A 25,652-nucleotide genomic window follows, 5' to 3' on the forward strand; every position below is an offset into this window, starting at 1 on the left:
CAGGGAACTCTGCTCAATGTTATGTGGCAGCCTGGATGGGAAGGAAGTTTGCTGGAGAATAGACACATGTATATGTATAGCTGGGTCCCTTCATTGTTCACCTGAAACTGTCACAACATTGTTAATCGGCTAAACCCCAATACAAAGTAAAAGCTTTAAAAAAAAAAAAAAGAACGCACAGTGATAACTCACTTTCCTTCACAACTGGTGAAACCTAGACTGGTACCGACTGCAAATTTGCCATCAGTAGACTTGGCTCAGAACCTAGAAGCTGAATGGATGATCTGGTGCAGGGTGGAGGTGGGGTTGCTAGGGCTGCCCCACAGGAGGACAAAACCTGATGCCTGGACTTCTCATAGACAAAGGTCGAGGAGCATTCTGAACTCAAGTCTTTTCAAAGCAAGTCAGTAACAATTTTAGGATCTTACTTGTAGTTTTTCTCCCAGAATTTCACTGGCCTGACATACGATGTGATGAAAATGACACTCCCAAGAAATGGGCTCAATGGAGTAGAAACGATGGATGTGGCAAACGTCTGAAAGAAAAGCATGGCAGAATCTGAGGATTTTGAGTTAAGGCTCAAAAAGCGTGTTCGTAGTTATTTTCCTAAATAATATTTGAGATTTTATCAAGTTTATATGAAAGACATTTTCTCACCAAGGAGAAAGACGGGCATCCCTGTGACAGCTGTAGATACATTTTTGGAAACGTAAAACTTTCAATAGTATCCTGCTAGGTCTCATTTATCACAACTGTGAAAACCAAATGATTCTCATAAAATTCCCAGCAGTCTCAGCACAATTCATGGCAAAGATTTAATATCTAAGATTTGAAAAGAACAGTGCTTTTTCCTGAGATAATATTAGCTGAACCAGACATACTGTGGCACATTTACTAAAGTAAGCAGCTTTATAAATAATTAAAATTAAATTATACTTTGAAAGTAAATAAATACCATTGTTTGGGAAGACAGCATCTCTGTCCCTCAAAGAATCTTTTCCCGCTATTCAAAAATCTGTGTCTTTTATCACACACTGAACACCAATAGATCAATTCAATTAAAAAAAGAAAAAAACCCAGCTCATATCTGGTTTATAAGCTAAAAACATGTACACATAAAGTCACAGTGTGTTGCCGGCTAAGTCATCTCCCTAGTACTCTATATGGGTTTCCCACTTGTTGTCATGCCTCAACTTTACATACTCTGATCAGAAATGTAATTGTCCAAAATTAAAATAAGTATAGCTCTAACTTTTGGCTTAAGCTCAACTAATTGATCTCTGGAAATCTGGGGGAGGTGTAGAGGTTTCCCACTGTCATGGGAGAACTTCCCACAGCTGTCAATCACACTCACATCACTGTGGTTCAGGGCTGATGGTGGAGCCTGAGGGGAAGAGTCAGAGGAGCAGAGGTGGCAGAGATCAGTGGGGTGCCACACTGCCCAGGTTTTACGTATGCACATGATTCCTTGTCCTTCAGGGTGAGGGCCTGCTTGATTCTACTGAAGGTCTGATCTGATTTATAAGGCTGGGACTTCTCTGATGGTCCAGTGGTTAAGACTCCACACTGTTAATACAGGGTACACAGGTTCGATCCTGGTCAGGAAACAAAGTCCACATACTACAGGGCAGGGCCAAAAAAAAAAAAAAAATCTGATCTCCTACAAGGCTGATTTTACCACCTGGAAGGGAAGATGTGCCTTTTTCTCATTGTTGCACAAATGGAGGTCTTATTTCTTTAGCCCATCTATAAAAAGTTCCAGTGGATAGTAAGAAATGCCTCCATGCCTGTCACAGATAGGAGGGCTCTGTGTTTTATTACCTACCAGAACCTAGAAGGGCTTTCCCATGTCATCAATGGCAGGGCTTAGTTATGTGATATGGGCCTTCAGAGACCCATTTACATATAAATACAGAGGTGTGAGTGAGCCTTGTCTGTCTACAGGCACTTCCCTGAGCATTTTCATAGATGGAAAAGTTTTTCTTCATTTGTAACTGTGTCTTCTTTTTTTTTTTCCAACTTGCTGTTTCCTTCCAAACATCTTCAGGAGTGAAATGACACACCTGCCATTAATAATCGTGTTGAACTGTTTGGGTATCAAAAGATCTCGGTTGTGCTACAATTTCAGTCCAGTTCCCTTTATTCTGACCTAGGTTCAAATGCAGAATCAGTTTTTTGTTAATTTGAAAACTGGAAAGATCTAAATACCTCTACTACACGGGACTTCCCTGGTATTCCAGTCTTTAAGAATCTGCCTTCCAATACAGTGGACGTGGGTTCAATCCCTGGTTGGGGAACTAAGAGCCCACATGCCACCAGGCACCTAATCCCATTTGTCACAACTAGTGAGACCGCTCATTGCAACAAAGACACAGATAAAAATACATAAAAATAGATTTAAAAAATGGATAAAAATATAATTTTAAAACAAAATATCAACAATTAAAAATTTTAAAAAATACCTCTGCCACAAAACATACCAATTTACTACACCTCCGTCATCAGAAGTAAAATGAACTACACAGGAGATGTCACTGAGAAAAGGTGCTGAAAAAGCAGAGTGGGGTCACAGGGGAGATTCCTGAGAAGTGGGGTGTTGTGAGGAGGGGGGAGGGGGAAGGAGAGAAGAGAGGCCCATCCACTCTGGCAGGTGACAGGGGGCACTGCGGGGTTTGCAGAAGAACCAGGACAAAGCCAAGTGGAAGCCAGGCTGGGCAGCAGGCTGGGTGGGCTGGCACCGCCATTCTTTTTGCTCCTAAACATTTCCCCAAAGAGTATGTTATCCATTTTTCAAACACCAGAAACAGTTATCCAGACATTAAGAAATGAGGAAAATAGTGCTAGCTTATAAATAAAGTTCAAATTTGGTAGGAAAGAAAATGAAGCGTAGTAGGTCAGAAGTAGGGCAGCAGTGAACAGAAGGCCTCATAGGTTATTTTATTTAGGGACCATCAGTTAATATATATACATTTATAAATATATATATTTTAATATATATCCATAAATATATATATGTGTGTGTGTGTATATATATATATATATATATATATAAATACAGAAGATCATGACTATAACAACTAAGGCAGTACTGAGAAATATGCAGCCTTCTTTTTTGAGAGCCAAGAGGCAGGCCTAAGGGGTAGATGGTTGTTGTTGTTCAGTTGCTAAGGATGGAGACTCCTTAAAAAGGTTCAGGTTTATTTGAGGGCATTTAAAATGAAAATGTCAACATTAATACTTAAAAAAATAATTGGAAGCTCAAAATGACATGCCAAATAGAAAGCAATCTTTCCAATACACACATTTAATAGAGTGAATCTGGCTAACTCTGTCTAATTATTTGAAGATAATGGTCTTGCATGGTCTCTACACATATTAAAAGGGTGAGCATTCTCATCCTTCCCTGGAGGTTACAAGCTCAGAAACTAACAGAGGTGACAGAGGGAGAAAACATGCTAGGACTGGAAAAAGCAATTTACTAAACAGTGACCTGCTGGCCTGAAAGTTAATTCAGTTTCAAAATGGAGCAAATTAGTCCCTTCTCAATTCCAGGATGGAACCCACAGCTTCCTAATAGACTGATAAAATCATTAGCAGTTCAAAATTAGTCAAGATCCAGGGCTGGCATTTAGGAACCTGACAGCTTCATCCTGATGGCATATATATCTGGTTTCTTAAATGATCTCATTATATTCTGACTGGTATGATGTTGGGCTGCAAATAGCAAATAGTTACCTTTACAATGGGCTTCCCAGGTGGCTCAGTGGTAAAGAATCTGCCTGACAAGTACGGTACAAGTACGATCAGGGTTTGATCTCTGGGTTGGGAAGATCCCCTGGAGAAGGAAATGACAAGCGACTCCAGTATTCTTGCCTGCGAAATCCCACAGACAGAGGAGCCTGGAGGGCTACAGACCATGGGTCATAAAAGAGTCGGACATGACTTAGTGACTAAACCACCACCACTACCACCTTTACAATGGATCCAGGATGGGAAGGTGTCTTTGGGTGATGAGGAGGGTGCTGAAGCTCCTGTAGGTCATCACACCAGCTGTGGTCAGGCTCCATGACCACTGAAGGGTCTGCACCTGAGCAGAGGCAGGTGGGTGTCACTGATGGGAACAGTTTTAGGAACAAAGCATGAGGATTGATTGTATCTGAAAATCAAATCCATCCATCATGAACACTGTTGTTGTTTAGTCACTAAGCCATGTCTGGCTCTTTGCGACTCCATGGACTGTAGCCCACCAGGCCCCTCTGTCCATGGGATTTTCCAGGCAAGAATCCTGGAGTGGGTAGCCATTTCCTTCTCCAGGGGATCTTCCCCACCTAGGGATCAAACCCATGTCTCCTACACTGGCAGGTGGATTCTTTACCTTTGAGCCACCAGGGAAGTCCATCACGAACATACTTAGATTTAATTAATGCCCACTATGCTCCATCTGAGATGGATGCCAGTATCGCCTTTGTATTTAGAGGAACTATCAAGTGCCAGGTGCCACATGCTTGTGTGTGACGCCTCAACACACATAAAGGTCAGGTAATTGAAAGTTATGGCTCCCAGAACAGGTGTAATTCACCTATGGAACTACAAGGAGTACTTAGTATTACTAAATTCATTGAACAAGGAAGAAGAAGCCACAAGAAATGCTACAGAACTTTGTGAGACCAAATTTAGGATAAAATTGGAAACCACTACTTCAAGTTTTAAATTCTTAGTCCAACTTCTCAGCTGCAAGTTTATATCCATCTCATCTTTTCCATTGAATAAACAGGCTTTAAATTCTAGACAGAATACCCAAGACAAGTACCAGAAATAAATAAAAATCCCCTCACTCTTTCCTCTCACTGTCTTTGTTTTAAAGGACTCTGTTTAGAAAAACTAAAATGACTGCCACTGTAGAAAATGAATGCTGTTATAAAGGGATAGTATACAAGCTCACAACTTTTGCAATCATTTTTCTTGAGCTCGTTCTGCCAAATAAGCATGAAACACTTTACAAATATCAATGCAGGTCTAAGAATAGGAATATGGAGAATGTGCATTTTGATGACAACTTTCAGTATGATTAATTTTTTTTAAAAACAAATGAGTCAGAAGGACAGCATTTAAAAAAAATATATAGAACATATTATCACTTTACAAATGTGTGTATTAGTTGCTCAGTAGTCTGATTTTTGGGAGCCCCATGGACTGTAGTCCACCAGGCTCCTCTGTCCATGGGATTCTCCAGGCAAGAATATTGGAGTGGGTAGTCATTCCCTTCTCCAGGGGATCTTCCTGACCCAGGGATCAAACCCAGGTCTTCCTCACTGCAGGCAGATTCTTTACCATCTGAGCTACCAGGGGATAACAAATATCCCAAGCATATTTCTATCCCTGTACTCAAAGTTGAGATCCCAGGGGTTCCTTAAGAACTGTCTTGAGGAGCCTTATGTAACCTCCAGGAAAGAAAGCTCCGTGTGGCCATTAAAATGAGCTCAAAGCACCCACAGTGGATGCCAGCCAAGACTGTGCTTCACACACATCAGTGGATGAGAATCCCAAGGAGGCTTGTGAAGATGGAGATTTCAGGATTCCCCCTTTAATGTGGTTTTCAAGGTATGTGCTGACCTCAGGAAATATCTGCTTATTTAACAAGCTACTCTAAGGATTCTGATACAGAAAGTTCCTGGACCACAACTCAGGAAACACAAACTAAAAATGTATAAATTTAGTGGGAAGAAAAGTCTTTGAGGGAGGGTGAATTTTAGGCCTGAGGTAAGAATATTTTATCTACTCTCTCTGTCTTCAAGAATATTCTTGATTTTTCTTTCTCCCTCTCTCCAAATACACACACACACACACACACACACACACACACACACAATTTAGCTGGGTCAAAGTGATCTTTAGTAGGAGCATGTCAAATTGTTTTGAAGTAAATTAAAACTAATTATCATTATGGAAACACTTAAAAATAAACAAGGAAACCAAATGAAACTATGATAAAACTAGGATCCTTGGCTAATGACAATTGTAAAACAAAACCATAAATATTTTTTTTTGGTCTTCAAAGATATTTGAGTAATTCTGTTTGTGCCCAATTCTGGATCTTTGGACATTCTTCAAGTATATGATAACCAAACTATGTTTTAATATAATGTTATATAATCAATAATAATATAGCAATCCTATTTATAATGTTTAATAATAGCGAATTAATTTGCACTATTTTGCACAAGTAATCCAAATCATTTAAGTGGTGATTTAAAAGACATGATATGTTCATGCAGATGTCGTCATGGGAAATGGAAAAATCAGAAGAAATCAAGTCACTGCTGAATATGCATTAAGAAACAGGAAGAGTTCCAAATTAAGAAATATCTCTTAAGGCTAAGTGCCTAAAAGGAAGCCACAGTGCCTCCCCAGGTCCCCATTAAAATGAAATCTTAAAGACTTTAAAACCTTTTTACTGCCAAGGTTCAATGAAAAGCTCACATCCATAAAATGTGAATCTGAGCCAGGGGGTGAAAACAGAAGCAGAAAGGATACGAGGGATTGCAAAGAGCTGAGCGAACACGTGAAAGGAGGAACCCCAAGCCATCTGCCAAGGAGCCACATAGGTCATGACGAACTGCAGCTTGTGAAGCAGGTCCTCGAGCTGAAAGTGAAAGAAGACAGAGACGCATCAGTGATGACAACCACAGTGGCAGCCGTGTCACAGTTGGTGAAAGAGCCTGTGTTAAAGTTACAGAGGGATAGTGCAACTATCGTTAGTCTTCTTACTGTTACCTTCTGGGAAATGGAATATTTTGAGAAATGAAAATATTTCCTTGCATATCAGTAAACAAAGGATGTCACAGTCATCAGCGTTCACCAGTGAGCTCTGAGGAAACTCAAGAAAGGAAAGAATACCTGTCATCTAGCAGCCGTCAGACTGTAACCACTCCCTATGGTGAGTCCTGAGGAATATCAGGATTTGAAAACATAGCATACTGGCCCCAGATAGCTGAGGTGCACGTCAAAGGAATGATTTCAATAAGCCCAGACTTATGCACCTTCCCATACATAGAAAAGCACTAAATTCCTTAACTTGACCTATCTGGTTTCTTTAATTAACAACCATCTTTTGATGTTCCCACTACCTGCCCTTTGCTGCAAAATTCCTATATATCCTAGCTCCTCGCCTCACCTCCTTAGAGCAGTTTCACAGAGCTATCTGAAATGCTGTCTCCTGGGCTGCAGTTCTCATTCTGCCCCAAATAAAACTTAACTCGCAACTCTCATGTTGTGCAAATTTTTCTCAACACTTCCTTTGTCTCATATGCAACACAGCTGTTCAAGGGGACTTTCAAACAGAACAAGATGATCAGAAGAAACCTTGTGTGGTTAATTTCACCAAGTTAATGATATGGTATATCTCTGTGTTTCTTAAAGGGATACTCACAGCTTAGTCTTTCCTCCTTCATACTTGGGTCTTTCAGGGAAAGATTTATACAAAACCCCATCATGATGGACATTGCTCAAGATTTTTGTGTATGGACTTCAGCCTACCTCTTCAGTCACTCTTACTGGAGAAAATTGCTCTATAGGATTGAACTGCAAGTTACAAAGTGCTTTAGAAAACCAGGATAGGATATGGGAGCTGCTGCATTTGCTATACAAGCCAGCACAGGACAAAGCTGAGTTCTGGGGAGAAGTAGGGGTTGGAGAGAAGAGACCTTATGTGGCCTAAGGATGAACACAAAGGGAAAAGTGCCCAGTGGTTTGGGCTGGAGATCCAGAATATAAATGTGCTGGGAAGGATGGAGACGGCCGGATTCACTGACTGCAGACCCCTGCCTTATAGACAGCAGTAACTGATGGACCCCAGATGTGAAATTCTATGGCTGTCACTTCTAGAAGCAGTCAGGAAGTACCAACATGCTTCCTAAACTCCACATACACTCTTAACCCATAATGGAGACCTCACTTTTAAAAAATTGAAGTATAGTTGATTTACAATGTTGTGTTAGTTTCAGGTGTACAGTGGAGTCGATTTCGGTTATATACATGTATATCTATTCTTTTTTTCAGATTCTTTTCCCTTACAGGTTTGAGAAATGGAATATTTCCTGCTGTATTAGTAAAGAAGGGATGTCACAGTCACCAGTGATTGCAGCCCTCCCATGCAAACTAATGAGCCCTGAGGAGACTCAGGAAGGAAAGAGTATCTGCCATCTAGCAGCCATCAGACTGCAGCTAGTCCCTACTATGAGTCCTAAGGAAACTCAGGATGTGAAAACCGGATACTGGAGCCAGACAGCTGAGGTGCATATCAAAGGAATGATTTCAGGGAACCTGACTCTTGCATCTTCCCATACACAGTAAAGCACCAAATTCCTTAACTTGAGATATCTGGTTTTCTTTAATTAACAATAATCTTTTGATGTTACCAACTACCTGCCCTTTGTTGCAAAACTTCTATATAACCCAGCTCTTCCCCTTGCCTCCTCATTGCAGTTCTCTCAGGGTTTCTTGAGATGTTGCCTCCCAGGACTGAAGTCCTAAAAATTCCCACTAAATAAAACCACTCAGTTTTTAGGTTGTGAATAATTTTTAGTCAACAGTTCAATTCAGTTCAGTTCAGTCACTCAGTCGTGTTCGAATCTTTGCAACCCCATGGACTGCAGCAGCCAGGCCTCCCTGTCCATAACCAACTCCCGGGGTCCACCCAAACTCCTGTCCATTGAGTTGGTGATGCCATCCAACCATCTCATCCTCTGTCGTCCCCTTCTCCTCTTGCCCTCAATCTTTCCCAGCATCAGGGTCTTTTCAAATGAATCAGTGCTTTGCATCAGGTGGCCAAAGTTACTGGAGTTTTCAGCTTCAACTTCAGTCCTTCCAATGAACACCCAGGACTGATCTTTAGGATGGACTGGTTGGATCTCCTTGCAGTCCCAGGGACTCTCAAGAGTCTTCTCCAACACCACAGTTCAAAAGCATCAATTCTTTGGTGCTCAGCTTTCTTTATAGTCCAACTCTCAGATTATTACCAAATACTAATCACAAAATACCTGTGCTATATAGTAGGTCCTTGTTGGTTATCTATTTTATATATAGCAGTATAAATATGTTAATTCCAAGCTCCTAATTTACCCCTCCCCACCCTTTCCCCTTTGGTCACCATAGGTCTGTTTTCTATGCCTGTGGATCTATTTCTGTTTTGTAAATAAGTTCATTTGTACCATTTTTTTTAGATTCTTCATATAAGCAATATCATATGATATTTGTCTTTCTCTGTCTGACTTACTATGATAATCTCTAGGTCCATCCATACTGCTGCAAATGGCATTACTTTATTCTTTTTATGGCTGATATTCCATCATAATGGAAAATTCAAATGGCAGGATGTGTTTGTTCCTAGACTGGCTAGCATATGAGATAGTAAAATACATTCACCAGATTCATGATGTGAAAAGAAAAGGAAAAATATAACTCTTAACAAGGCTCAGTAAGTGTGACATAGAACATCAGACGATCACAATGAAAAGAAAGCAAAGGCTGCAAAATGGGCCACTGAGGAAACAAAGGTTCAAGGAACCAAGATAACTTGGTTACCGTCAGTGAAAGGTCAAATCTGTGATTTTGGAACCAAAAGATGAGGTTAACCTGAATTGTTTCATGAAAATGTCATGAGGAAAAGTGAGGTTAATTAGAATCCTCTTCAAATTTTCCTCTCGCTTTTCTTACCTTACCACATTCTCATCAATATCCTGGGTTTGGAGACTAACTTTAGAGTTAAACTTCCTTGGACTGGCTACAGATGATGAACCAAGGACAGATGTTCTCTCAAAGGCACAGCAAATCCGGAGCTCTTAAGAAGTGACAGCATCTGGTAGTATACAGAACCCCATGGTCTAAATGTGTCCCCTGGGGACCCTGGTCACACACCTAGCAGTGAAGAGTTAGAGGCAGAGGGAAGGCAAAGGGGAGAGCAAGAGAGAGAAGGGAAAGAAACAGAGACGGGAGGACTGAGGCAGAGCAAAGAGAAAGGAAAAGTGGAGGAGAAAGAGGATGCAATTGGACCAGGAGGACTGTGAAGGTATATGAATTCTGGGTAATAAAAGCAAACATTTTTTCCCAGTAACTTTCATGTTTTACCCTCTGGCTCACTGACATCCACCCAAGAGCTGACTTCAATTGGCTTCCAAGTTCTTTTTAGAAAGCCCATTTTAGTTTTAATCAAGTGGTTGGTTTAAGCTTCTTGAACCCTGGATCTGGATGGGTCTCCAAGGCTCTGGGGACCTTTGAGATGCCAAAAATTGAGAGAACAGCAGTTTACTCTCTTACGTAAGCTTGAGGTTGTATCTTTAAGGTTCACAAAAAGTGAGTCGTCTCCCAAACCATGGTTCAAATATTCACAGTGGCAGTATTTACAACAGCCAAGACATGGAAGCAATTTAAGTGTCCATCAACAGATGAATGGAAAAAGATGTGGTACATATATATAATAGAATATTAATCAGCCATAAAAATAATGAAATAATACCATTTTCAGCAACACAAATTGACCTAGAGATGATCACACTAAGAAAGCCAAAGACAAATATCATATAATATCACTTATACACAGAATCTAAAAAAAAATTATACAAATGACCTTACTTACAAAACAGATTCACAGACTTAGAAAACAAACTTATGGTTACCAAAAGGGAAACATGGTGTGGGGGGATAAATTGAGAGTTTGGGATTGTCATATACACACTACTGTATTTAAAATAGATAACCAACCAGGATCTACTGTGTAGCACAGGGAACTCTGCTCAATATTCTGTAATAACCTAAATGGGAAAAGGATATGAAAAAGAATGAATATATGTATATGTACAACTGAATCAATTTTCTGTACACCTGAAACTAACACAACATTGTTAATCAACTATACTCCAATATAAAATAAAATTTTTTTTTACATTAGTCCTCTCCCCACCTTACTTCCCACCAGTTAAAGACGATGTGGACAGACAGGTCAAACACAGACTCAAACTTTTGACTCACTTCTCTTAAAAGATATGATTCCCTTTGAAGGTCATTATCATATCCATGCATCCCCACCATGAATTCAACCAGAGGAGGAGTATGCTAATTATAAAACAGAAGACATTCAAACAAATGACTCTAGAGTACATCAAAAGCAAAAATCCTGAGAAGTGGGGATGGACTCTCTTGTATTAACTTGCTCCTTTATGCCCTAACCCAACTCTATCAAGCAAAATGCCTCTGGATTTGAAACATTCTTGTCACAACACTGTTAAGAGTTCTCTGTCTGGTTATTAAGATTTAGTCCTGTGACTCATGCCTAGGTGGAAACTGCAAGCATGAGCACGCTACCTTACATGATGTATGAGCCCCCAAATGCCCTGAAAATAAAAGTCATGGGTTTTAAAAAGTTATTCCTGTTGGGCCTTCAGTGTATGACTATGTCCTGGGAGGCTTTTAAGCCACCTCTTGGAAAAGCTGTTAAGTAGGTCAGGCATTGCAACTACAATCAGACAGGCAGCCCCAGGGAAAGCCTCATCTGCAAGTTTAAAGCGTTAACAAGTTAAACTTTGCTGCATTATGATTAAATGAATCTATCACAATTATTTTTTGCATAGCACAGCAACCTGTATTTATACATAAGCAAAACCAGTAATCAGGCACATGCACTCTCATGCTCTAATTGCAGCCAAGACCCCAGGTAACTTTGTTCTTTTCCTATGTTTCTGCTTTGTTTTTTTATTCTTTTTTCACAACCACTGTGAAACATAAAATACAAGCTTTGTAAAAGATTTTCAGTACGCCGCTCATCAAACAGACCCTACTATTCTTAATCATTGAAGCCAGATCTCCAGAATGACAGTTCTTTATATACCAGTGATTGATTCCTCCACAACTCAGTAAATTTTTTTATTATTAAACTTTTTATTTTGCATTGGAGTATAGCCAATTCACAATGTTGTGATAGTTCCAGGTGGATAGCAAAGGGACTCAGTCATACATACACATGTATCCATTCTCCCCCAAACTTCCCTCCCATTCAGGCTGATAAATAACATTGACCAGAGTTCCCTGAGATATACAGTAAAAATTCAGTAATTTAATAACCTAATAACCCTCTATGAAGCCCACCAGAAAAAGGACATGCTGGAGCTTTGTCAGGTGTCAACACAACACAGTGTTTAAGAGCATGGGACTGAGGGCACACTGCCTGGGTTTCAATCCCAGCTGGCACCTATCATGGGGATGATACTAGGACCTCCCCACATAGTCATCTGAGGATTAAATGACTTCATCTTTGTTAAGGACTTGGGATGCTGCCTGGCAACAGTATGTGCAATATAGGACAAGTGGCTATCTTATTTGAGGATATACTTTCTCATGATCAGGAAATCCTAGGGCTCTCCTCTAAACAACTGAAACTTACCAAGTCCAGGTCCTCTTATTTTTCAGAGGAAGAAATCAGACTCAGAGAAGCTAAGTGGGCTGCTTAGGGAAGACAGTGAGTTCAACGGACCATGTGAATCCAGATGTTGAAATTCCTAGTTCTCCACCTGGTGATGGATTTCTACCTCCCAAACTTACCACATCTTCTTGAGGTCATGAGCCATCCTGGAAGGACAACAGCAGGAAGCAGCAGAGGAAAGGTGTCTTCTACCTATGCCTTTCTGCTGATGGCAGCAGGCAGGGTCACAAGTCTGAACGGGACAAATGGGGCTACAGCCACTATCGGGGACCTCTTCTCCACATGCACCAGGCTCTGATCTGTCCTGGAACACCCTTTTCAGTAAAAATGCCAAACGAACAATAGATGAGTCCACCCAACAAGTCCAGTGACAATCAAATAGTCTCAACAAGGCAGGCTATTGGGTTACCTGTGCTTCTTAAAGGCACAGCTCCGAGAGCGTTGATATGACCTACATATTTTTCCCCCCTAAAAGTGTAAAGAAGTGTGCTCCAGATTAAAAGACTTAACTTCATATTTTCCCTTTACATTTCTTTCTTCTCTTCTAAGGTTAAGTCAGATTAAAAAAAAGAGAAAAGAAAAATTTATGGGTATCCAAAAAGCAATGTCTAAACACACAAGGAAGTAAATTAATGAATGCTAATCACTAATGAGAAGCATGTATGAAGAAGCACCTTCTGCACCATATAAAACCATTATCTATAAAATAATAACTCATTTAAGATAACAGTCAATGGAAAGAATAACACTAACACCACCATATGCAGCACAGCATTGCACTTAAGTATTTAAAAAATTTTTTTTAATTTATATTGGAGTAGAGTTGATTTACTGCCTTCCCAAGTAGCTCAGTGGTAAAGAATCTGTCTGCAATGCAAGTGATGCAACGCAGAAGATGTGGGTCTAGTACCTGGGTTGGAAAGATCCCCTGGAGGAGGAAATGACAACCCACTCCAGTATTCTTGCCTGAAAAATTCCGTGGACAGAGGAACCTGCTGGGCTACAATCCATGGGGTCACAAAGAGTTGGACACATCTGAGTGATTAAGCACACACACAGAGTTGATTTATAGTGCTGTGTTAGTTTCAGGTGTATAGCAAAGTGATTCAGGTATACACACACATATATCTATTTCAAATGAGAAAACTTAAATCTCCCAATTTAGGTTGTTACAGAGTATTGAGTAGAGTTGCCTATGCTATCCAGTAGGTCCTTGTGGGTTATCTATTTTATATACAGCAATGCATGAGCTTGGGACTGATATGTACACATTGAGGTACTTTAAATAGAAGTCCCATTTCCATTAGCTATGAGCTTGCATCTCCTTAGATAGTATGAGGCCTCTGTTTTTAAGAAGCTTATCTCATTCCTAATGCTCTGCTGCCAAGCTCTTAAATCTCAGACCTATTAAAGCATAATAAACTTCCCAAATTACCCAAGTATGACTATACCAGAAAACAAAATCATTTGGGTCATTTCCACTAAAAACACTCAGAAAAGACAAAAAGAAGTCACAGTGGAATAATTCTGGCTGTTTCGCAAAGAAAGACACCATAAATACTCTCACTTCAAATAACCCTTTTTGGAAATACCTTTTCAATTTGTCATAGACATGGTGTTGTATCTCTGCTCTACGTAGAAAATGCAATCTTCATAAATTCACAAACTATCTTAAGAGAAGTGTCACCCAATAAATATGACCCTAACCCATTTCCTTGCTAGTACACTCTTAAATAAGGCATAGGCCACCTTTCCTCTGGGGACTTCCTCCCCCTTTCCCAAGGAAATAATTCACCATTTACTGAACGTTCTTATACTAGGAGCTGCCAATATGATATAGTCCATTTGATTAAATTCAATCACTACCTGTTATCCCTATTGCTTAAGCCTTACTAGTCTCCCATCCCAGATTAGTTTTTTTTTTTTTGCCTTTTTTTTTTTGAATTTTGTTGTCAAATTCATCAAGTTTTTTTTAACTCAGAAAAATATGCAATTTATTGTTAGGTAGTTAGAATAGGAAATAGGAGTCCAAAATGGCAGTGGCTAAAAGACAAGGAAGGGAAAGCCCGCGAAAATAGAACAAAGGAAGGTCAAAGGAAGGTCCAAGGACCGGAGTGAGAACTTCAGGTAGAACAACACCCCTGGCTAACCCAATTTACATAGGGCAGGCCCAGGGGGAGCAAAAAAACATATAAAAAGAGGAGCCAAAGCGCTCTCTCTCTCTCTCTCACTCTCTCCCGCGCACTGGGGCGTTCTTCTCTTCATGTCTTTGGGTCAACGGTCGGCAGGCCCTCATGCTTCGAGGATGGATTTTCCTGCTATTATCTAAATAAAAGAGGTGTAACACTGAGCTGTAACACTGATTTGTCTAAGAGCTATAACACAGTCTGTTCGAGACCTGAGAGCTATAACGTGGTCTGTCCAAGACCCGAGAGCCGTGACCCGCCAAGGGCTCTAATGTCCGTCACTCCAAATCTTTGTTGTGACGAGACAGAACCAAGGAGCATACACTCACCTGACATTATGATTATCAGTGTTTGAACTTGAAGAAGCAAGCAAGGCTGAAAAGAATCCCAGAGACTGGCTATTGAATTAAAGGTGAATTGACTTCAAAATGAGAGAATGCTGAGGGAGCAGAGATGAGAGTGCTTGGAAAGGATGTTGACAAATGGGAAGACATTTGGAAGTTCAAGATGGAACAAGGTGATGAATTCAGGTGGGAGTCCAGCTGAGGGATTGAAAACCATGAACAAAAAAATTGGGAAAAGTTATCAGACATGTTGATGCACAGGGAGGGATATGGGGAGCAGAAAAATGTTCAAGAAGGAATGGAAAAAGTAAAGTAGTGACTTTTCAAATGTGAGATACCACTTTTTAGGTAAGGGGGAGCACCACTTTTATAGAATAAATGATTGATAACATCAAATATGATAAATGCAAATGTGATAAATTTGAGGGTGTTAGCATTAAAACATAAATAGTCTCAAATGAGGCTGACAATATGAGTTAGAATTTTGCAAGTTAAGTAAACTTTTCAGTCAGTGATTATAACTGGTTACACAATTGAATTTCAGAAAGTGAGAAATGGATTCTACCACAATATACAATGTGTGTTGGAAGCCTATTATATAACACACTGTTTAACAAAGTATTGATGGGCTTCAGAGAGCATGGTAATACAGAAAGGTTTCCATCCACTGTAAAAATATACACATAAATGTATATATATACACATATACACATATCTAAATACATAAACAATCTAAAAAATAGTAAGAAAAATGGTTGAATTCCTAAGAAGAAAACCTCTAACAGTCAGAAGAAAAGAGGGAATTTTAAATGTGAATGTTACATCTGAACTAACACCAGGGTGACTCCAAGAAGACAAGGGCATGAATACGGGCTACAGGAGCTGAGTACTTGAATTTTAATGGACTTGAAGGGCAGCCATACCCACCAAAGCGTGAATTAGAAAGTCCCACCTACCAGGACTGGGAGAAAGTAAAAAGTTTGTTTTTCTGCCTGGCATAGAGTAGATACAAATCAATCACCCACAACACACCAAAGCCATAGCCATCATAATGCAGGGGAGAGGTGCTGAAATATAAACTATTATAGAAGAGCAGGAATGCAGAACTGAGAGACTAACATTAAAAGTAGTGGAGGATGACAAAATGTTCTCTCATAAATTGTCTTCAGGGACACTTCCACAACCAGAATATGAAGGCCTCCCACAGATAAAAACAGTAAACTCCCAATGAAGATCAGTCTACAGTGAAAATTACAAACTACCACAGGAAACAGCAAATGAGAAAAAGTCAGTAGATGCAACACACAGGACAACTAGTATCCCAAGAATCTGAGGTAATAAAAATATAAAAGAATCTAAATAAATGAGCAAAGAGCTGACATTAAAAAGAAGCAATAACAAAAGAGTAACCTAATATGCAAAATGAACAAATGGAATTGAAAAAGGAAGAAGTATCAATTCTAGAAATGATAAATGAAGTCATTACCTGGCTTAAGGGCAGATTAGTGACAACAAAACAGAAAATTAGAGAAATAGAAGCTCTGAGTAAATCACCTGGAACACAGCATAGACAGGTGAAAAGAAAAAAATCCAAAGCTAAGAAACACAGATGACAGACTAAGAAGATACAATATGCATCTAATTTTGGAGTTCCAGAAGGAAGGTATAGAGGGAAAAAGAAGAGAAAACATTTGAAGGGAAAACGTCTAAGAATTTTCCAGAATTTAGAAAAACATGAGTTCTTGATCGAAGAATTACATCAAGTCCCATACAGGATAAATAAAAAGAACCCCCATCTTACTGCCTATAGTAGCAAAATAACTACTAGCAACATCAAAGCCAACAAGAAAAATGTCTTACAGATTACTTGCAAATAAATTAGACAGAAGACTTCTCATTAGCAAAAATACATGCCAAAAGACAAGTAATATTTCTAAAGTGGTTAAAAAATATCTATCAGTTTAGTTTTGCACAGAACTCCAGTATCATTTAAGTGTAAGGTAGGAAAAAAAAGACATTCTCAGACAAAGGGTGAATTTATTACTCATAGAACTTCAAAGAAAGGACAATTAACAGTGTACTTCAGTAAAAATGAAAGTTACCCCTGAAGGCAGAAAGGACATACAAGAATAATGGAGAGAAAAAAAACTGCTGAAGTGTTAAAATATCAATGTGAGGATTAATTGTAAAAATAATCATAAGGACAGTGATACATTTGAAGGTAAACCAAATACTAGATATAAATATTTAAGATGTGAGAGGGCAATTAGAGTTGAAGGTTAAGTCTTTGGGCTGAGAGAAGAAAAGACATTTTTAATTTCATATGCTAATCTTAATGATTTAACAGTATCCGCTACTCCGCTAAAGTTTTCAAACTTTAATATGAATCAGAATTGCCTGGAGAGCTTGTAAACCAAAGATTCTGATTTCCACTTGCAGAGGTTCTGATTCAGTAAGTTTAGGATGCAGACCAGAATACCTTTCCAGGTGATTCTGATGCTGCTTTTCTGAGGATCACACATTGAGATTCATTGCACTAAAGGACTAGAAGAATATTATTCAATTTCCACGAACTACAGGGAAAGAATGGAACAAATAAAATTTATTCAATTCAATATAAGGCAAAAAAAGAGGAGTAGGAGGGCAAAGAAAAAGCATCATAAAAAGAAAGAAAAAAATCATGATAGAAAAATGTAAAAGCACATAAGTAATCAGAGTAAATGTAAATGGATATAATTTGTCTATGAAAATGTAAAGATTCTCAGTCTGTATTAACAAGGAAAATTGTGCTAGATGCTTTCATTAGAAATAGCAAAATTACTTAGAAAGTTTAAGAGAATGAAAAATATATGTACCAGGCAAATCCTAATCAAAAGAAAACTTGCTTACCTATATTAATATCAGACAAACTAGACTTTAACCCAATAAAGAATAAAAATCAGTATATAATGATGAAAAGAAAGAGTTACCAGAAGATACAATTAAGTGGAATGTATGTACTTATCCATATAATCTCAAGATACCTAAAGTAAAAATGGACAGAATTACAGGAGAAGATTAAGAAATCTACATCACAGGGAGAGATTTTAAGATAAGGCATCTGAGAAAATAATTGCTTAATTAGAGAAACAAAATGAAGATATAAAATATTTGACCAATAGAATTAATATGCTTTATCTAAGAGATATGTGTATTAGAATCTTGCAGTCAACCCAAAGAGAAAGAATATAATTTTCAAGCATATGTACATTTACAAGAATTGATGAATGACTGAACTCCAAAAGAAGGTTTAACCAATGCTAAGAATTGATATCATGCAGACTGCTTTGTAATTGAATTAAAAGTTAATAATAATAAGACAACAAAACAATAATAGCAACAACAACCACAAACTCTGGATATAATAACAACAATAAAAACAGCATTGATAGTGATAATCAAAATCAGATAATACTTGAAAATGAATGACAATGAAAAGCAGTAGTACCAATTATAACTTGTGGAACTCAGTTAAAGCTATTTGTAGAGGAAAAGATGTAGCCTTAAAATGTGCACCTTGGTAAAATGACACAGTTTATATTGGAAGTCTATTTTGTAATACAAAAAAACTAGCAAGAATATTATCAGAAAGGAAAATACAGATGTTCTAATCTATTAACATAAATGCAGAAGTCCTCAATAAAAGATTTACCAAATGAATCTATAAATGTATAAAAATATATCATGATCAAATATGGTTTATCACATAATGGTTAAATATTAGAAAAAATGTCATTGAGTCACAAAAATGAAGTTAATGAAAGACCATATAATATTTAATTGATTCAGGAAAGATGCTGAAAAATAAGTTCAACAAATTTATAAAACTCCCTCACAACATAGTAATTTAAAAACTTCTTCTTAAACTGATAAAGGGTATCAGTGCTATACTGCAGTAAACATGATATTTAATAGTAAAATATAAAATTTCAGGACTATTCAGGAAAGAGGTATCAAGCAACATAAATCTGAATAACCTACGACAGAAAAGTGAAAACAGAATCATTAAGGGAGACTAACATATAAGGGAAGACAAAGGGACCTGGGGTAATAGAGTATCATCTGTGAAGTACAATTTGGAAAATTGTAACTAAGAGAAACAGAGGTGATACAGGGATGAGTGTACCCAGCAGGGGTAGACTACTTAGGCAAATGAATGTGCAGCTAATAAAGGGAAATGCAACAGGCCCTGATTCTTTGATTATGCAGTCTTATGCAGCCTGACAAATTCAGACCCCAAGGAGAACATGACAGAAAATATTAGTTAGGTTCATATTTCATAACTACTAATTAGGGCATCCATAAATGCAAATGAAGTCACCATGGCACATTTAAATTTTTCAATCTACCAAGAGGTAGGAATGTACAAAATTAAAAGGTCTTGTCAAGATCCCTGAGAATTAGGAATTAAATTTAATCCTGCATCTCTGTGCACGTTTCTAATTGTGATGGACAGTGGGGGTGCAGGTTCTGGTGTGGGGAGGTGGATCACTGGGGAAGGAGGCAAGGGTGGGCTTCACCACAGCAGAAATAGGAGATGGTGAAAGTAACTGAGGACAGAGGGTTACTTTTGTTCTTTAAGCATCAAATTGAACTTGGAGTGGAGTGGTAGAAGCGATACATTTAATGTACACATTCTGCCTTTCTTTTCAATTCTTTAGTCCTTTAAATTCCTAATGTTAGCCTTTCTCCAATTACTGCATGTAGGATAGTCTCCTGTCTTTGATTTTATTTATAATTCTCTTCCCTGTATGGGAGAGGCACCTTTCTAGATTCTGTTTTGGGGGGCTTCCTCCCTCTTGAGGGCTTTCAAGGTGATACTAGTGGTAAAGAACCTGCCTGCCAATGCAGGAGACATAAGAGACATGGGTTCGATCCCTGAGTCAGGAATATCCCCCGAAGGAGGAAATGGCTACCTACTCCAGTATTCTTGCCTGGAGAATCCCACGGACAGAGGAGCCTGGTGGGCTACAGTCCATAGGGTCACAAAGAGTCGGACACAACTGAAGCGACTCAGCACCCTTCCTCTTGAGGATTCATTGTAACTCTAAGGGTGACAAACGTAGTTTTTACAAAGAGGGTATAAAGGCCAAGTTCATAAGACTCCTATCAGGATTCAAGCTACTGCTTTTACAGCAGCAAAAGAGCTCATGAATTGGTAATAGTCAAGTGTGGGCTCATGGGGCACCAGGAAGCCCCTGAGGGGCACAGAAACTGCAGGCTCTTCCTCCATGCACTCCCCTGGGTGCTCACAGAAAAGATCAGAGAAAACCCTAAGGAAGTGTCTGGTGTGGTATAGACATGAAAGAAGGAAACAGCAGACACCTGGAGGGTACAAAACTCTGCTAGACCCTTTTTCCAGACTTCTCTTACGGGACACACATTTTAGCCTGCTAGGCTCCTCTGCCCATGGAATTCTCCAGGCAAGAATACTGGAGTGGCATTTCCTTTTCCAGGAGATCTTCCTGACCTAGGGATCAAACTCAGGTCGCCTGCATTGCACATAGATTCTTTACCATCTGAGGCACCAGGGAAGCCCCAATCTGCAGAGGAAAGGTCAGCAAACACTGTTGTCTCCAGAGCATTGAGAGAAAACTCTCTGCAGCTGGGAGAGGGGAATGACACACCAGCAACAAAACCCCACTCCTGAGGAAGGGGCAGGAGCACCTGCTGGACCAACTGCAGCTGGAGGAGGGACAGGAAGACTGAGAAGGACACAGCTCTGAGACCAAGGGATGTGGGCAGGCCTAGGACTGAGGTTTAATTGGAAAGCAGAGAATGTCCTCCATCCTCTCCCTCTGCCACCAAGTTAACAAGTTTCAAGTGAAAAGTAAAAGCAGATGCCAATGGAAGAGGGAAAGGAAAGGAACAATCCCATGTGAAGAGACGCACCAAGGAGCAGCATGGGGGCAGACCTGAGTGCTGAGCAAATGTTGCTCTGGAAACCAAACCCCAATCTAAACGCAGGGTATCCCTTCAGGAGTTCTGAAGTCTGTGGTACCTTGAGGGTAACCATAGCAACAACAAACCCCCAACCCAGTCCATCTCCTAACTGTATTAACTCAAACTCTCCATTAAAAATCTAGCAGAAGGAAAGGCATGTCCAGTTCCAGGCATAAAAGCTATTTACTTTATTCCCTATGGCCCTCCACCAGAAGTCTAGCTTTCAACAAAAAATTATGAGGCATATGAAGAGGCAAGAAAAAAGAGACTCCTAAAACATAAAGCCACAATCAGAGCAAGAGTCAGATATGAACCATATGTTGGAACTATCTGACTGTGGAAATTAGAATAACTTTGATTAATATGTTATGGGCTCTAATGGGAAAGGTACACAATATGACAGATTAGATGAAAAGTTTCAGCAGAGAGATGGAAAGTTTAAAAGAGATACTCAAATGCAAATAATAGAAATGGAAAACACACACAAGAGACACTGAATGTTTTCAGCAGGCTCGTCAGACTAACATAGTCGATGAAAGAATCAACGAACTCAAAGAAGGTCAATAAAAATGACCTAAACCAAAATACAAAGATAATACTGAGTGAATTCAAAAAGGAAATATGGGGCTTCCCTGGTGGCTCAGGGGATAGGAATCTACCTTGCAATGCAGGGGACATAGGTTTGATCCAATGTCCAGGAAGATCTCACAGCTGTCAGGCAGCTGAGCCCTTGTGCCACAAGTGATGAGCCTGTGCTCTGGAGTTCTCAAGCTGAAACTACTGAGCCCGCATGCCCCAGAGTCTATGCTCTGCAGCAAGAGAAGCCACCACAATGAGAAGCTCTCACACCACAATGAGAGAAAGCCCACATGCAACAATGAAGACCCAGCACAGCTGAAAATAAATAAGCAAATTAAAATTTTCAAAACACATGGAGAAACATTACTTAGTATCCAAGAGATATATAACAATATCAAACTAACATAGGTGCTCTCTGAAATCCAGAAAGAGAGACCAGGACAAAGAAGTGTTTGAAGACATAATGGAAAAGAAATTTCCAAAACAATGACAGACACCAAGCCACAGATTCAAGAAAATCAGATAATACCAAGGGGGATAAATACCCAAACAAACAATAGAATAAATAAACAAATAATAATAAATTCTACATAACACTAGGCATATCATAACAAATTGCTAAAAACAAAAAGAAAAACCTTGAAGGCAGCCCCCTAAAAGGCACATTACACAGAGAAGAATAAAAGTAAAATTATAGACTTTCTGTAAGCCAGAAGACAATAGAGTGGTATTTTTTAAATGTAAAAACAGGGGTGGGGCAGAAACTATCAATATAGAATTCTATACCCAATGAAATGTCTTTCAAAAAGGAAAGAGAAATACTTTCTAGGCAAACAAAATGGACAGAATTCATTGCGAGTAGACCTACAGCATAGAAACTGTTCAGGAAATTCAGGCAGAAGAAATACAAGTTGGGAATTTGGATATACACAAAGAAATAATGAATCAGAAATAAAATAAATGACAGTAACTATTTTTTTCTTATTTTTAATTGCTCTAAAAGAGAAATGTTGCTCTAAACAAAAATAGTTAACAATGTACTATGTGTCTTTAGCGTATGTTAAATAAAATATATGACAATAATACCAAGGATGCCAGGGAGGAAACTGGTGAAACTTCTTACACTGTACAAGCAACGTGTGTGTGCTCAGTCGCCCAGTCACGTCAGACTCTTTGTGACCCCATGGACTGTAGCCCGCCAGGCTCCTCTGTCCACGGAACTCTCCAGGCAAGAATACGGGAGCAGGTTGCCATTTCCTTCTCCAGGGGATCTTCCCCACCCAGGGATCAAAACCACATCTCTTGGGTCTCCTGCATTGCCAGGTGGATTCTTTACCTCTAGCACCATCTGGCACAAGCAACAATATAATATTATTTGAAGGCAGATCCTTGTGAATTTAAGTTTTCTACTATTAATGTAATGTGTGTTATATGTGTTAGTCACTCAGTCATGGCTGACTCGTTGCAACCCCAAGGACTGTAGCCTGCCAGGCTCCTTTGTCCATGGAATCCTCCAAGCAAGAACTGGAGTGGGTTTCCATTCCCTTCTCAGGGGATCTTCCTGACCCAGGGATCGAACCTGAGTCTCCTGTATTGCAGGCAGATTCTTTACCTTTTGAGCCATCAGGGAAGCCGCATTAATATAATAGTGGTGACTTAAAATAAAGAAAGCTGAGCTCAGAAGAATTGATGCTTTTGAACTGTGGTATGGGAGAAGACTCTTGAGAGTCCCTTGCTGCTGCTGCTGCTGCTAAGTCGCTTCAGTCGTGTCTGACTCTGTGCGACTCCATAGACGGCAGCCCACCAGGCTCCCCTGTCCCTGGGATTCTCCAGGCAAGAACACTGGAGTGGGTTGCCATTTCCTTCTCCAATGCATGAAAGTGAAAAGTGAAAGTAAAGTCACTCAGTCGTGTCCGACTCTTCTCGATCCCATGGACTGCAGCCTACAAGGCTCCTCTGTCTATGGGATTTTCAAGAGAAGAGTACTGGAATGGGCTGCCATTGCCTTCTCCCCTTGAGAGTCCCTTGGACTGCAATAAATAGTGCTTCAAAAATAAGTAAATATGGTAATGGTACCTATCTCATAAAATGATTGTGAAGAGCAGATGAAATAATCCACATTAGGTTTTCAGTTCAGGACCAAAAATATAATAAGTGCTCAATAAATACAGGTCATTTTATTTATTTCCCTTATGACATTGCTTCAAAAGTACTTTTTATGTTTTTCTTTCCCACATTTTCCATTGGAGTGTATGCTCACCATTAGTGATACTGTATTAGTTATAGTTGTACAGTTATCTTCCAACAGGTAAGTAACTAGTGAATGTAAGAACAGAAAGTGTTTTTCAGAAACAATGAGCAAAAGAAAACCTCAGGTGGGTATCGGGTCAATAGAATTTTTCTTGTTACTTCCTGACTCTCATGTACATGCCAGATCTATGCAAATGCCACTAATTTTCCTGATAAAAGTAATGTTTCCTCTCTTTTTCTCCATAAATATTTTAAGATAGTAACCATCTCACTGTCATTGACTGCCTTTCTGCAACTGTGGCAGAAGCAACACGGTTGGTCAACTCAAAGTACTTTCAAAAGTGGTAGCAAAAGGAAAGAAGTAACAACAAAGTGTGTGATCTCGAAGATCTTGTCTTAAATATGAATCCATCCTGTAAAGGACACTATTTGGAATCTTTAGGTTTATGTGTGTGCAAACTCTGCAGAACCAGAAACCTACACCCAATAATGGAGAACAAGTGCCAATTGTTAGCCTTTTGTAAGGAAGATGTTGCCCTCACTTACAACCAGTCGAGCTCTGTCTTCAGGAAGCACTTTAAGGAGGGCTTCCTCATTGTTGAGTAAGAAGGTTTTCAACATTCATTCAGTGAAGAGAGTCTAGATTTGTCACCTCTGCTAAATTCCCTGAAGCCTCTCATGCAGCTTCTGTGTGCCTCAAACACACACCACACACCTGTTCTCTAAAGAGTCATCAGCTACAACCCTTTGATTCTACAGAGAAAGCTGTAGAATTTTTTTTTTAATGAGAGCCCATAAATACTTCTTTGACATATTAGCAGGGACACACATGACTATGTTGATGTTTGAACAACATGACTAAATCCATGTATTTATTACAGTATACTCTGGCATGAGAATAAAGGAAAAATGAAGGAAAAAGATGTAACTCTTGCACACCAGCCTTGAAGTCCTAAATGGGAAGGAAAAACAGACCCTTACTTTGAAGGCTGAGGTGTAGACAATCTGTTAGCTTTCACTCCAGTCCTCTGTCCCTTTCCAGGAGATGAATTACAGGAGCTTGTATGGTTTGAGTTAAGGGAAACCCATTTCCCTGGTATGTGGGTGTTGTCCTGGGGAGTGGAAGACAAGAAAGTTGATGTGTTGGGCTATAAATCTTGACTAAAAGGGTGTTTGGGGCTATTCAGGCGCTTCCCAGCAGTTATATGACACAGTTAAAAGTGGCATCACAGTGGGGCCACATGCCGTGAGCTGGCCAACTGAATGACATCAGTGTGTCACCAATGGGGTAGATACACAGTGCGAAACAGATTGTGTTCTACCCTCTCAACCTCGCGAGAAGGGCTCAGCTGATTAGGGAGCACAGAGCAACACACTCCCAGCAGAACAGCCAGCTCTGCTGGTCATGCGTTAACTCCCCCACTGTGAACAGGACAGCAGGCAGCAGCGAGGCAGCTAAACAAGATTTATTAGAAGCCAAGAAAATCAAAACACACACCACAGAAAGCCCAAGGAGGGAGTGCTAAGTAACCCGTATTATGCCCAGTCTCAAAATACCCCTCCTCGAATGTGCTGCCCTCCCCTCCTCTGTGAATCATCATCTCTCTAGAACAATAAAGCATCACCCAGCCACCACATCCAAGCTAGGATTTCATATCTCACAAACCAGTTTTTCTATCTTTGTGCTTTCAACAGAATGCAATTAATATGTATTGAACTATATAATCCTAACCTTGACCCTAACCCCTAACACCTAACCTTGACCCTAACCCCTAACACCTAAGCTTGACCCTAACCCTGACCCTAACCAGGACCCTGCATTTTGCTTGATGTTGCAGA

At 39.6% G+C, this 25,652-nt stretch overlaps 1 protein-coding gene across 2 annotated transcripts in view; it reads right to left on the reverse strand.

Moving 5' to 3' along the window:
* Positions 1–25,652, reverse strand: part of PCNX2 (pecanex 2) — a 308,594-nt gene that overhangs the window by 98,430 nt on the left and 184,512 nt on the right. For both annotated transcript variants that reach the window (XM_081570388.1, XM_081570387.1), the window contains 2 exons: positions 6,535–6,643; positions 429–558 (listed from right to left, as the gene is read on the reverse strand). In XM_081570388.1, the coding sequence (XP_081426514.1) occupies positions 429–558; positions 6,535–6,643 (239 nt within the window). The remainder of the gene's footprint in view (positions 1–428; positions 559–6,534; positions 6,644–25,652) is intronic.

The sequence above is a fragment of the Giraffa tippelskirchi genome, chromosome 2 (assembly GCF_054371585.1).
Source record: "Giraffa tippelskirchi isolate mGirTip1 chromosome 2, T2T-mGirTip1v1.2.pri, whole genome shotgun sequence".
Taxonomy (NCBI): Eukaryota; Metazoa; Chordata; class Mammalia; order Artiodactyla; family Giraffidae; genus Giraffa; species Giraffa tippelskirchi.